The sequence below is a fragment of the Amblyomma americanum genome, chromosome 7 (assembly GCF_052857255.1).
Source record: "Amblyomma americanum isolate KBUSLIRL-KWMA chromosome 7, ASM5285725v1, whole genome shotgun sequence".
In the NCBI taxonomy this organism is placed as follows: domain Eukaryota; kingdom Metazoa; phylum Arthropoda; class Arachnida; order Ixodida; family Ixodidae; genus Amblyomma; species Amblyomma americanum.
The window spans coordinates 54,684,425-54,696,760 of record NC_135503.1 but is presented as its reverse complement, the minus strand read 5'-3'; the positions used below and the strand labels follow the sequence as shown (position 1 = coordinate 54,696,760).

At 48.4% G+C, this 12,336-nt stretch overlaps 1 protein-coding gene across 1 annotated transcript; it reads left to right on the top strand.

The window, feature by feature from the left end:
- The first annotated feature begins 4,578 nt into the window (after window positions 1–4,578).
- On the top strand, window positions 4,579–11,072 carry LOC144099130 (uncharacterized). Its single transcript, XM_077632226.1, has one exon. It carries the CDS (start codon window positions 5,055–5,057, stop codon window positions 6,681–6,683), a length of 1,629 nt encoding a protein of 542 aa, XP_077488352.1. The 5' UTR covers window positions 4,579–5,054; the 3' UTR covers window positions 6,684–11,072.
- The last annotated feature ends 1,264 nt before the right edge of the window (window positions 11,073–12,336 follow it).

Genomic DNA, 12,336 nt, shown 5'->3' with positions numbered 1-12,336 from the left:
GGAGCTAATGTAAAATATTAATGTCCTTTAATTATTCTGGCACACTTTGCACGGCTGGTCATGCCGCTAAAGATGGTATTCGTGTATCTGTGGTACCTTTTAAAATCATGTTTCTGAGATCACGGAGTGCACAAAGGCAGGTAATTAGGAAAACATATCACTAAAAACTAATTAGGCGGAGGTGCTTGCTGTGAATTACATTTTAACAACACCTCAAGACGCCTTCCAATACCCAGGCGTTTTCCTAGATGCTTTCCGACACACTATAAAATCGGTTCTGCAGACATAGTGTGCCATCTGCCGGCTAGTAAACGACCTACTTCGCAAGTACGTGGCCTCCAAGATATTAATTAATCCTGTCGTTTCAGATCTCGGAGGGTGTGTACTATTTAGTGGGCCTCATTGACAGCAGGTGGGGCCAGTTACTTAGAAGTAGGAGGGATTTCTCTCTGCGCACTCTAGCACATGGGCATGGGCATTAACTAATTTGACACTTATTAAATATGGTAGGGAAGGCGGTTCCAGCTACCCTACTAAAAATTGATGCCTTTAAAATCCATACATTCATCCATCTAGGAGGAGAAGGGCTCCTTGAAAATTTCAAGTACAGGCAGAGAGATAGGTGTATATAGAGTGTGACATGGAGAGAAAGAAATATAGAAGGCTGCCACATCCACTTGAGAATCGCATGTATTAGTCTTTGAGTATGCTTCTGTGCTTTCTTCTTAGCAAGGAAGAGTATGTTTTAATGATGTTTGTTAATTTGTTTGGTGGTTAGGTGGTTGTGAGGAAGCGGAAAACGCAATAACTGCAGCTTCGTTTGGATTGAAACGCCAGAGTAGAACGGTACTAGTCAAAAACTGTGATGGCAAGAATAGGCAATAAGGAACAACACCGTTCTCTAGTGAGGGGAAAAAGCACTGGCACCATTAATCCTTGTGCCCTGGTGCCCGGGCGCGGATTTCGAATTTTTGAAAATCCGGGACTACACCTTCCATGTAAATAGACCTTGAAATAGCAATGTGCAGAGCACAGAATATGCGAATGTATATTCTCAATATACGGAGCAGCCAGGGTCGTTCAGTGGCTCAGCAGGGCCATTGATGGGCTGGACTCCTCAAGGGCATAAAAAGGTACAAAGAATAGAGCATGCATCTGGCCAGATGCGAAGGCAAACCGTTGCAGGATAAGGCATGTGTAGAAGCTCTGAGCCTTTAGGAATTAAATCAGTGTAGTCCTTAGCCCACGTCTCAGAGAGGAGACCACATCCACGCGTTAATATAATCTAACACGCTCCGCTACACGACCTGAGTGTGGAATCAGAATATTTTTTCAGGGATTTTTATGGTGGTTACAAAAAGCGATATAGAAAACGTGGTACCATAGTCGACGACCTTGCGCTGCAGGTTTTGCTCTGGTGTGCTCGGTCATACCCTCTAATTATAATTTCGCTCTGTCGGCAGCCTTGTAATGTCGCAGTTCTCTCAGCGCCAGCTTCTATAGCCAGTAGTTCACAAGACATGCAGCTCTGTGAGACTCATTTCCTTCCACTTTAAATGACCAGGACGGTATAACAATGTCTGTGGCGCAATTATCTACTCACTCTGCGATTAGCTGAGAGTCGCGCTGTGAGCTCCACCTTTGAACGACACGTATCCTGTTCTCATCGAAGGCCAGATGCTAGGCTTATCATCGTTAACGAGATGAACGTCACTGCCAAGCAAGGACATGCCACACTGTTTTCACCCTACTTGGCACGAGCTGCAGGTGCCTCCCCTATGATAACGAACGTCATAGCTTCATTCCGCTACAGCTGATCTTTTGTCTCCCTCAGCTATACGTACAGCGTGCAGTCTTGGTCAAAAGTCTTAAGGCCAAAGGCTTTTCTCTTCAGCCACGTAACAGAGCTCTTACAGCACTATTAAAGACCGAATGACCTTGAAATGCTTGCAGAAGGTTTCTTCCCGCGGTAGAAAAGCTTCCTGCTTGACTTCTGTTTTGAATGACCCGCTGCACGGAGCATTCTAGGAACATTAATTTCCATGCAGGTGAACGCTGTGGCCTTAAGACCTTTGACCAAGACTGTACGTTTCCCTTCCCTTGGCATACTTTCGACATTCTCTCTGTTTACAAGTTTCACTCAATCTCATCTACTTCTCTTAATTTCATATACATTATCAACAAATAGCACATCTTCAATCTATGCCGCTCCCTTTCTGCCTTGTAACGTACTGGGGCCACCGCTATCAAAAACAAAAAAAAAAGAATTCGCTCTGTAAGACAGGCCGGCGGACACACATCTTTCACGCCGTCAGATACGCCTCAGGAAATAAGCATGAAGTTGCAGACTTCATGCTTACTGATGAAGCTCCGACGATGGAATATGTGGCGCGAAGTTCTAGAATACGTCAGTAATCTTCGCGCGCTCGGACGCCCCGTCTTCTTCGCAAGCGTTACACATATTAGTCAGCATTTCTGTCAGCCTTGTAGCCTCCAGGATGACGAAAGACCATGCTCATATCCAATGACACACAAATGGTGCTTCGCTCTTAACCAGAAACTTTCCAGACATTTCCCAATACCTTCTCAGGAGCACCGGCAACGCCGTGCCCCTACATCGTGTCTAAACGAGCCACATTACTTGCGCCATATGGAGATACACGTGTAACGGTGGGTAGCGCAGACACAAGAGAGCATACTGCACACTTTCCCCGTGGGCAGAAAATAAGTCTGGAGGCAGCAACCGCAGCAGCACAGGGAAACCGAGCGCGCTGCAGCGTCTTCGCTTTCAAGGTCGGACGTGACGCGGATGCTAGACGGCTCGCGCTTCTGATGTGGGCGCGATGCCTCCACGGCGACGGCTGAGCGCCCCGTACCAGGGACGAAAACACTTGCGCAGGAAATTTCTAAGAGGAAATACTTGGAGCGATACCTGCCGCGACACGCAGCGGAGTTTTGCTGTTTTGGAAGATATGCTGAGAGTTGTTCACGGAGAAAGAAAGCAGGCGAATGCGTTTTCGAAATTTGTTGAATTGAATGGCTTATTGTTCATGAGAATGCATAACGAAATTTGTTGAATTATTTGGCTAATTTTATATGTTCATGAATGCATAACGAAACTTGTTGAATTAAATGACTAATTATATTTGTCCATAAGACTATAACATTGAAAGTAATTGCAGCGTTGTCTTTAATGCGATAAAACCTTAATCTCTATGTTCATTCCTGTCGGCAGATTCTTGTAAACAATTCATTTGACAAACGCCTTTTCGATGCTTGCATATAAGGAATCAAGCGTTGTTTGTTCCTAAACGTAATGCTGACAATATGTTGATTTTCAAAATATACAGGCTAGGATACAGTGTATAACACAGAACAACGCCCACTGCTCTTTTGTACTGAAGTTTTCGTGAAGCCTTTCGATGATGTATTCCATCGCGCGGTCCCCCATATATTAAGGATGTTTTTGCTTTGGATGAGATTGAAGTTCGCCTCTTCTTCCCATGCCTTCTGTCATCGGGACGCGATGAAAAACTTGGTGTGTGATTGGTCATATTTCTTCCGCAGTATTATATCCATAGCTCGCAAAGCTAACGTAATTAAAAGTATTGTCAAATGCCTTGGCCGGCCTGGTTTTGCCTGTTACCCTTATGGTGTAATTAGTACTCTTGGTTGCCCATCCAACCGTTCTCTATCCTTTCTTTATTTTTTATTTCGGCTCTGACATCACTGCTAAAATTACTAAAGGATGCAGAGCTTGGTGCATCAAGTCGGTCTGTAACAGTCATGGCATCTATTTCTTTTGAGACATAATGAGCGTCAGAAAAGAAAAGAAAGGATATGAAATTAATTGAGTTCTTCCGCATCAAAATATCTACAGGCAAGCTGCTTGCAGGCACGGAAAGTGCCGTTACTGACCTGCAAATAGAGATACCAGGCGAGTCAATTTACATATTATGAAGAAAACGGGTGAAAATGAGGGAGGTAGCACAAAATAGAAATGGGAGTACGTAAAGTCCAAGCGTATTTTTAATAATTTGGATTAGGGAGGGGTAGGGGAGAATGATATAATGCGCGCAGTTCTTAATATTAATTTCATCTCGCACGGGAGTATTCGCAGACTAACATCATGGGAGCACCGACGGACTGCGCACAGAAGCATCCGCCTCTCGGTCTGGCTGGTTTTCCTCGAAGTAATGCACACAGCCAGGCACGACGAAGAATAAGAGGCAGGGCCATTCACGGCGCTGACTGAGCGTACGGGGAACGCGGCAAGAGGAGCTGCCACAGATTGTTGGCTTCTGCTGGTGCAGCGTCTGCTGTAGCAAGAGAGCGGACGCAGAGCGAAACTCTGCCCCAGGTGTGAGAGACGAACCTTGCGGGAGGGAGAGCTCATACCTGCCCCGACAGGCGCTGCGTTCCGCAATCACCTCCTCCTTCTCGAACCAAAGTGCGCGATGTGGTAAGGGGAGAACGCTCCCTCGCTCTCACAGCCCACCGGAGAACCGGTTTCTGATTTCTTTGTGGCGGCATTCCTGAGCAACTACAAGATGGACGTCGGCGGTGTACAGGAAGCCAGGTCGACGCCGCCGTAACGCTCCTTTCCATTGGCCCCGACCAGCACCGAGGCCTCGTCCCGGCCAATGGCAGGACGCGTTACGCGGGCCGAGCAGCCTCTCGACACGGGAAGAGGGGGGATTCCTCGCTTGCCCCGCTGCGCGCTCCCCCGCCGCGAGCGGTACCACGCAGCGGTCACGAAGGCGCCTCAGCGAGCAACGCCGTCGCTCGACGAGGAAGCCCAGAAGGGTCGGCGTCGGTCGTCGCCGGTCTGCAGTGTCGACGAGTGCATGGTGTGATCGCTTCCATACGTCGGATCTTCCCGCAGGATTACCGCACGACAAGCCCCGCCGCGGAAGGCTAGAGTAAGGGTACGTCGTCGGCCAGTGTCCTCCATGGATTATCGAGGCGTGCTTGTGAGTGCGTGTCCGCCGTCGTGACGCTTGTGCCGCGAGGCCTTGCAGTGTTGACCGCACGCCGGAGGCGTTTCCGGAACGATGTCCTCAACGACGCCGATCTGCCGCTGCCGGGTCCTCTACCTGGGCTCAGCCGTCCCGCACATCACCAAGGACGGCCTTCAGGGCATCCAGGAGCCACTGCGCGAGCTCTACCCTGAGCAGGGGCCGCTGTCTGCTCGAGGCATTGACTCTTGGCTCAGCGTGTGGAGCAACGGTCTTCTCCTAGAGAACGTGGACGAGTCCCTGCGCCAGCATGTGCGTTTTTTTCCAATCGAGACCTTGCACTACTGCGCCGCCGTGCGCTACGTCATGGTGCCGGGATCAAGCGGAACGGAACGCGTGGAGAAGTTTCTGCCACTCGACAGCCCGTTCGCGAGGCATGCGGGGCCGCAGCAGCCTCCGCTCTTTGCTTGCATCCTGAGGAGGACGACGGGTATCAAGGTACTCGAATGTCACGCATTCATATGTAAGAAGGAGGCTGCGGCCAACGCTCTCGTACGTTGTTGCTTCCACGCGTACGCCGACTGCACGTACGCCAAGCAATTGGAAGAAAACCCATACGCACTGGATGGGCCCCCGCGGCGAGCTCAGTCCGTTGTCGGTCTGGACACCGTGCAAAAAGTTGAGGCATGGCGCCACCAGCAATCTGAGCCCACCACCAGCAACGGAGTGCCGCACGCAAACGGCGGCTCCATCCTTCTTGACGACGATACTGAAGATGACGAAGGAAACTACAAGGTCTGGACCGGGCCAGCACCCAGAGAGCTCGTGTACATGGACACCAGTGGAACGCTGCGAAGCGTCCAGTCGACAGCCGCCACGCAGTCCAGGATGTCTCGTCCTCGGCAGCTAGCCATCCCTTCTCGACCACCGCCTCCTCCGCTGCCGCCACTTCCGCCTCCCAGCTCTAGTAAGGCGAACGGCCACAAGGAGCAGTCAAAGTCGAAGAAAAAGTCAAAGTCCAAGTCCTCCAATTCGTCTCCTCAGCAGCCGCCGCTGCCCATGCCACCTCCTCACCTCAACGGCTACAGCGTCATATCGGGTTACAGCGGCAACCATCCACCGCCGCCCATGATGATCCACTCTGAGCGAATGCGTAGGCCTCCCGAGAGGCCCATGTTGTACAGCGCCGAGGAGCCGTCGTACGTCCCCGCGGTGCGAGCCATGAGCCCGACGGCCTCCTACCAGCCAGGCATGTTCCCGCACGAGCAGTACTTCATGCAGAACTACAGCACGGCGCCCCGTCCTCACGGAGGGAAGCACAGGGGAGGCGAACACCCGCCGTCCTCTAAGCCCGGCAAGGAGCACAGGCGCAGCAACGGCCACCACGACGAGGCTGCTGCGGTGGACGGTGACTCCCCTTTCAACACGGGCATCTACCGCAGGAAGGGCCACCTCAACGAGCGGGCCTTCTCTTACTCTATTCGACAGGAGCATCGCTCGAGGTCCAACAGCCTCGCCAACCTTCACTTCCTTAATGGCGCTCCTGACGGCAGCGGCGATCCTGGACCTTCCGGCATGGATAAGAAGGACAGGGAACTGGCTCAGCTTGTCGGTGACCTCGACTTAAGGGACAACGGCGGCTACGGTGGTCCATCCCACAGGCCCGTCACGCCGGACACAAACTTTACGAGGAAGAAGGCCTCGTCCAAGAACTACGCTTGGTGAAAGGACAAAGCCCGGAGTAAGGGTGTTGCCGTGCTAACATTCAAAACCTAGGAGCACCCGCCTCCGTTTTTCTCCTTCTCATGGGCGATACGGAGCAGTTACCTCCTGGTCGACACAAATGCTGCTGTGCTCCAGTACTACCGGATAGATGCCGTGCCAAGCGAGCGCTCGGTACTAGTGTGCGAAGTGCCACTGTGTCCTCAACGTGTGTTTTTGTTCGTTTGTTGTGTTACTGCGTGACGTATATGACAAAGTGGCAACGACACCGTCTACACGCACAGCCCTTACCCGGAGTTGGATATACGCATTCGTACCCCATGCGACTTGCGGTGCCCGATAGGATTACTATTCACCGCCGTGCTCCATCCTGTGGTACTGCACTGTGAGCCCGCTGATATGATATCCTGCTGTTCTTGCAGGGGCTAGGGATTATGCGAGTGTGCCGTGTTTTAACTACAACTTCCAGCGTGGACGACGTCCAAGTTATGCTACTTTTTTTTTACTTCAGTGTGCTAGAGAAATGCGGGTTTGCTTGAAGACAGCATACATATTGAATACTGAGGAACACTTCGTGGAGCCTTGTTATGTTGTAACAGAACGCTGTGTCTCTGTGCATGCTTAGCTGGCTGACTGACCATGTTTCTAATCGTGTGTGGCTGCGCTGGCGGTGCACGAAAAGTAACCTTGTAAGATATGAAAAATTACTTTGATATCAGACTGGTCACATTTTCTGACGCGTCGCTCGGACAATGAAGTGAGCCCAGGGAACCTGAGACGTTTGTCTGTTTGCCAGAATTAATTTTCTTGCAGCAGAAGTCAACGAAGCTTCGAACAATGAACTCTGAGGCAACATGCTGAAAGAGAACTAATTATCTAAACCCTATTTAAGAGGCAGCCTTTACTGCATTCCCTTCTGCAGTTCCTCCAGAGTGAACTGAATATGAATAATACAACGAAACCACAGGAAACTCAACATATTCCTCCGGCTAATAATCGTATGTTTAATACTGCTGTCATGCTTCACTCTTTATTCACCGATCTTCAGCTACCATTGAGAACAGCGCTGGAGGGCGTATTTACATTCAAATTACTGCGACCCGGTAGGATTAATCACCAGTAATGATTCAGCGGTCGCTTGCTTTCTTGAAACATGTTTCATGAGGGAATTGAATGCTGTAGCTATCATTCCATTTGGGGCAGGCCTAGCCCTCACATGCCCGCGAGTTTACCATTGAAGTTCTTGTCACAAACTTTATCTATGAAGAGTCAGAGAGATGTGCGCCTTTAGGTCACGATTTGCAAGCTAAAATTTGAAAACGAAAACTCTACAGAATTGCCCAACACATTCTTCGAGCATTCCAGAGCCCGTTATGCGTGCAGCCGTGGCTTCGAATCATTGCCGCGTCTTTACCCCGTCCAGTGGCATTGCAGTGCATTTTTAAACCTCCAAGAATAAGTCTTTTGTGGTCTTGGCTTCTGGTTGAAGGCATGAGTTAGAAAGGTTTCTTTTTGATAATTGGTTTTGTGGGGGAAGGAAATGGCGCAGTATCTGTCTCACATATCGGCGGACACCTGAATCACGCCGTAAGGGAAGGGATAAAGGAGGGAGTGAAAGAAGAAAGAGGTGCCGTAGTGGAGAGCTCCGGACTAATTTCGACCACCTGGGGATCTTTAACGTGCACTGACATAGCACAGCACACGGGCGCCTTAGCGTTTCGCCTCCATCGAAACGCAGCCGAAGCGGTCGGGTTCGAACCCGGGAACTTCGCATCAGTAGCCGAGCGCCATAACCACTGAGCCACCGCGGCGGGTCATATGTTTCGGTTTGTGTCTGTTTAAAGCTAACGCTTTGTAAGTGAGCATGCCTACAGTAAATAGCGCCGGTCTTGGATGTCCGGATGACGCATGCAGAGTAGACCGTGGTTTTGAATCGCGTTTCCAGGAATGCAACTCCCGATCTTTTTTTATTTGAAGCGTAAATAATACTGTGAACAGGAAGGAGACGTGCACGAACGCTCGCTTGTTGCATCCCACGATTTTTTTTCGGGATGGTGTAAGTGACGCTCACGAGTAGTTGAGGAAACTGCTGAGCAACACCTGGTCAACGATTTTTTGTCATGATGGTTTTCCGTGTAATGCGACCATTTTTTCCTGTTGCAGTCTGGTGTGGGTCATGTTACACCGTCCAATAGCTCGACGTTCTATGTGGTAAAAACCTTATTGAAATTGGGTGTAAAGCTTCCCGGGTACGAGGTGTAGCTAAATGTACGATGTGTGAAAGATCCCAACTTCGCCTTTGCTGCGTGCTATTTTACGGAAGGCGTGAGAAGAAATAGCCCGTACAGTACGCAAAACAGCTGGCTAGCAGTTTTTGTGCAGCTACTTTGCAGGGACACTTCTTTTATTTTAAGGCGACAGGCTCTTAAGACTGACGTGCCAGCTTGAAGAGGACCATCCTTAGAGGCGAGAACTAGGAAACTAGTCCCGTATTAATTATTAAGGCTACTATGGTAGACTGCGTATGCTTTATGTCGGTCATTCAACGGAGAAAACATGGCTTCCGATTTGTGTTGCGAGCTAGGGATGGTTTGCTTGTATTTGGAGGAAGCACAGCGGCTACGTTATTGTGACCTTTCTGTGGAAGTGCAGCGTCCTCAAAAACAAAGGCATGGCAGGACTATGATCAACGAGGAAAGCTCAGCAGCACAACGCAGTGTTGTTGGTGGTTGCACACCTGGAAACGCGTCTGAGTTTTGCCTTTTTCTGGACATGAAGTCGTGAAATGCTTTCTGAACATATTCACTAAGTTAAGCACCTCAACCTCTTTCTTATTTGTGTAGGACATACTGTAGGTCATAGTCTGTTCTCTGTAATAACAACATTCTTGACATCACGCACCTGGTTCAGCACCGGGAAAGTAATAGACGGATAATTACTGTGGGGAGTTGCGCTCGCACGAGACAGCCGTCCGCTCTATCAGCGCATGAGCTGTTCGTGGCGATTTACCATAGTCATTATTTTGTAATTGCAGTTCTTAAAAAATGAGAGCCGGGAGTTATAGCTTTTACCATGCTATTAGGCGAAAAAATTGGCCGTGAAGATAAGGTGGCTGTTATACGCACGAGCTCAGGACTTCCAGTATAAGCTCTTAGTAATTTTCTACGAAGTTCCTCCAGAATGTCATTCAGTTGCATTTTGTTGATAATTACGCTGGAACCTACCATGTCAGGCTCTGATTCTGGGTTTACTTAATGCACTTGAGTTTTGTGTAAAGGCTGCCAGTGGTCGTAATGAGAGAGAAGAAAGCGGAATGCGCTTCTTGGAAGCCTGCAACTTTCAGGAACTTTTCCGCTTTTTGAAGTGTTTTTTTTTTTCTCAGTGACTTTTCTTGAAGCAGACATTCTCTCCTGTCGGTAGAAATTGTAGATCAAGGTCATGATATGTGGTACTTTTACTTATGGCTTACAACAATTTTATCGCACAGATGCGAAACGGTTTGACGTGAATGGACAAAATGGGGAATTTGAGAAAATTCACTTCAAGAAAATTTCAGATTGTATTTTTCTTTTTGCTTCATTCCTTCTGCATGTAGTGACAACGACAGTCTGGTGTGCTGCACGGTGTTCCTTCTCATTTGCATGGTTCGGTAGCGGTCGCTATTAAATTGTTAAGACTTTTGATGTGAAACGAACTTAAAGCTTGCACCTGAGGTGCCTTGGAGGTGTCTTGAGCAGCCTAGTCTACACCTCTTGCTGCACCTCTTGCTGTTTTGGGCTTGCTGGAAACACCATATAGATGTCATTATACCCTAAAACTACTTCCATGCTAAAAACTTCTATAAGGCATATAAATCTAAAGCGTTCAAATGCGCTACTTCCGCAAATCAGGAAATTCCCATAAACAGCAGTTAATCACAAATTCTCCTTTCTATTTTGGCTGATACACTTTTACTCTGTGCAGGTCTCACCGTTTGTTTGTGATTCAATATTTTTAGCATTTTTTCTGAGCACCTCTGGGCAGAGACAATTTTCTGCGGTTGTTTTCTTACGTTACTGTCTCGAACTTCTTAAGCATGAACGTGCAAGACCAAGTCTGCATAGAGGAACGCTGAATGAATGTGACTACAGTTTAGTTACATGTGTATTGTTCAAAGTGTTAAGGAGTGACACTAAAAAAAAGCGCGCTGCACATTCAACCCTGTTCTTAAGAGGACGCATTAAAAAGGAAGAAAATATTGAGCGCGCGCGAAGAGCGGCTGTTCTGTCTGCTCTCGTTGTTGTGTTGGTGATGCATCAACTTGTACAGCTCGAGCAAGGCGTCTCCCGTGAGAAGATGTCCTGCTCTGTTGTTATGCCGAAATAAAACGGACAGTTCCTGGTCAAAACAAAATGAAGTGTTACAAGCTCTTAATTTATTATATTTTCTTCTTTACAGTCTCGTGTGCACCTGGTCTTAAAATCTGCCTTCAAGTTTCCTGGCGTTCATGGGGAAGGTAGCGGCAATACTGAAAATTTCGAGACTGCACGTGAGAGAAATAGTGCCGGTAGGGTCCTACTCCGGAAGTACAAGAGTGTCAGACAGGCACTCTTGTATTCCACATGTGCTCCACGTGTACTACACGTGTACAGACGCGAAGAATATCAGAGGGAACAAACTTTTTGCTCAAAACTGCGAATTTTCTGGTTAATTCTCTACTAAATTTTCTGAATCACTTTTGGGTATTATACACCAAGAGATAAGCTAGTTAGAAAGCAAAAAAAAAAACTGTTCATGTCGCAGATAATTATAGAGGAATAAAAAAATGAGTGTTCAAACTTTGCTCCCTCTCATATTGCTCACGACTCTATCCCTACGATTTACACGTTCGGCCGTTGCCCAAACGCATTACTTCTCCTATATTAAATAGCTGATCGTTGTTTACTTCTGACAGAGACTTTCTGTCGAGAAACACAGCGCACGTAGGATGCAGCGCACAGGCATGACCGCAACCTTGACGACAGCTGCAGGTTCCGCCTCAGTGTCGCCAGCATGGGAGATTTATTATTGAAGCTCAACGGAAGTGCGAAGCACTGGGAAGAGTTTCAGCCTCTCGGCGTGGAAAGTATAGCAGCTAAATCGAATCAATTGGCATACACAGCCCGCAAACGAAACTAGTGTTCCATAGCGTGAGTGGAAACTCTCACCCAAGCCCTACAAATGCTTTTGTATTTTCCACATCTCCGATTGATCAGTGTCTCATCGTTTTCGCATTCCATGAAGCTATCAACCATGATACCTGCAGAAGCGAGTGGTGACTTGTGAACAGGCCAGCATGTAGTGCCAATGGGTCAATTTCAGCTTCATCCTGACCATGATCAACGCTGTAAGGCCACAGCTGTGGGAGTTTTCTCCTTAGTGATTAGGCACTGAGAGTTTTTCAGTCTAGTGGCCTGATGGGGCACGTAGCAGGCAGCCGGTAATATGAAATACGTCTACGCTAATACGCCTCTGCTGTGCTAAAACTCTCCACTATCCCATTATCGTTTACGTGCACAGGAGGCCGACGTAGCAGAATTTGTTGTACGCAGTTGAGTCGGCCTCATGCCCGAGCCAAGACATTTTAAAAACTTGTTGCAACAAACAATTCTTGCAATAAGCTCACGACGTGTCACCA

What these genes read in the sequence shown, in the direction of transcription:
- LOC144099130 (XM_077632226.1), top strand. Translation starts at nt 5,055, where the DNA reads ATGTCCTCAACGACGCCGATCTGCCGCTGCCGGGTCCTCTACCTGGGC.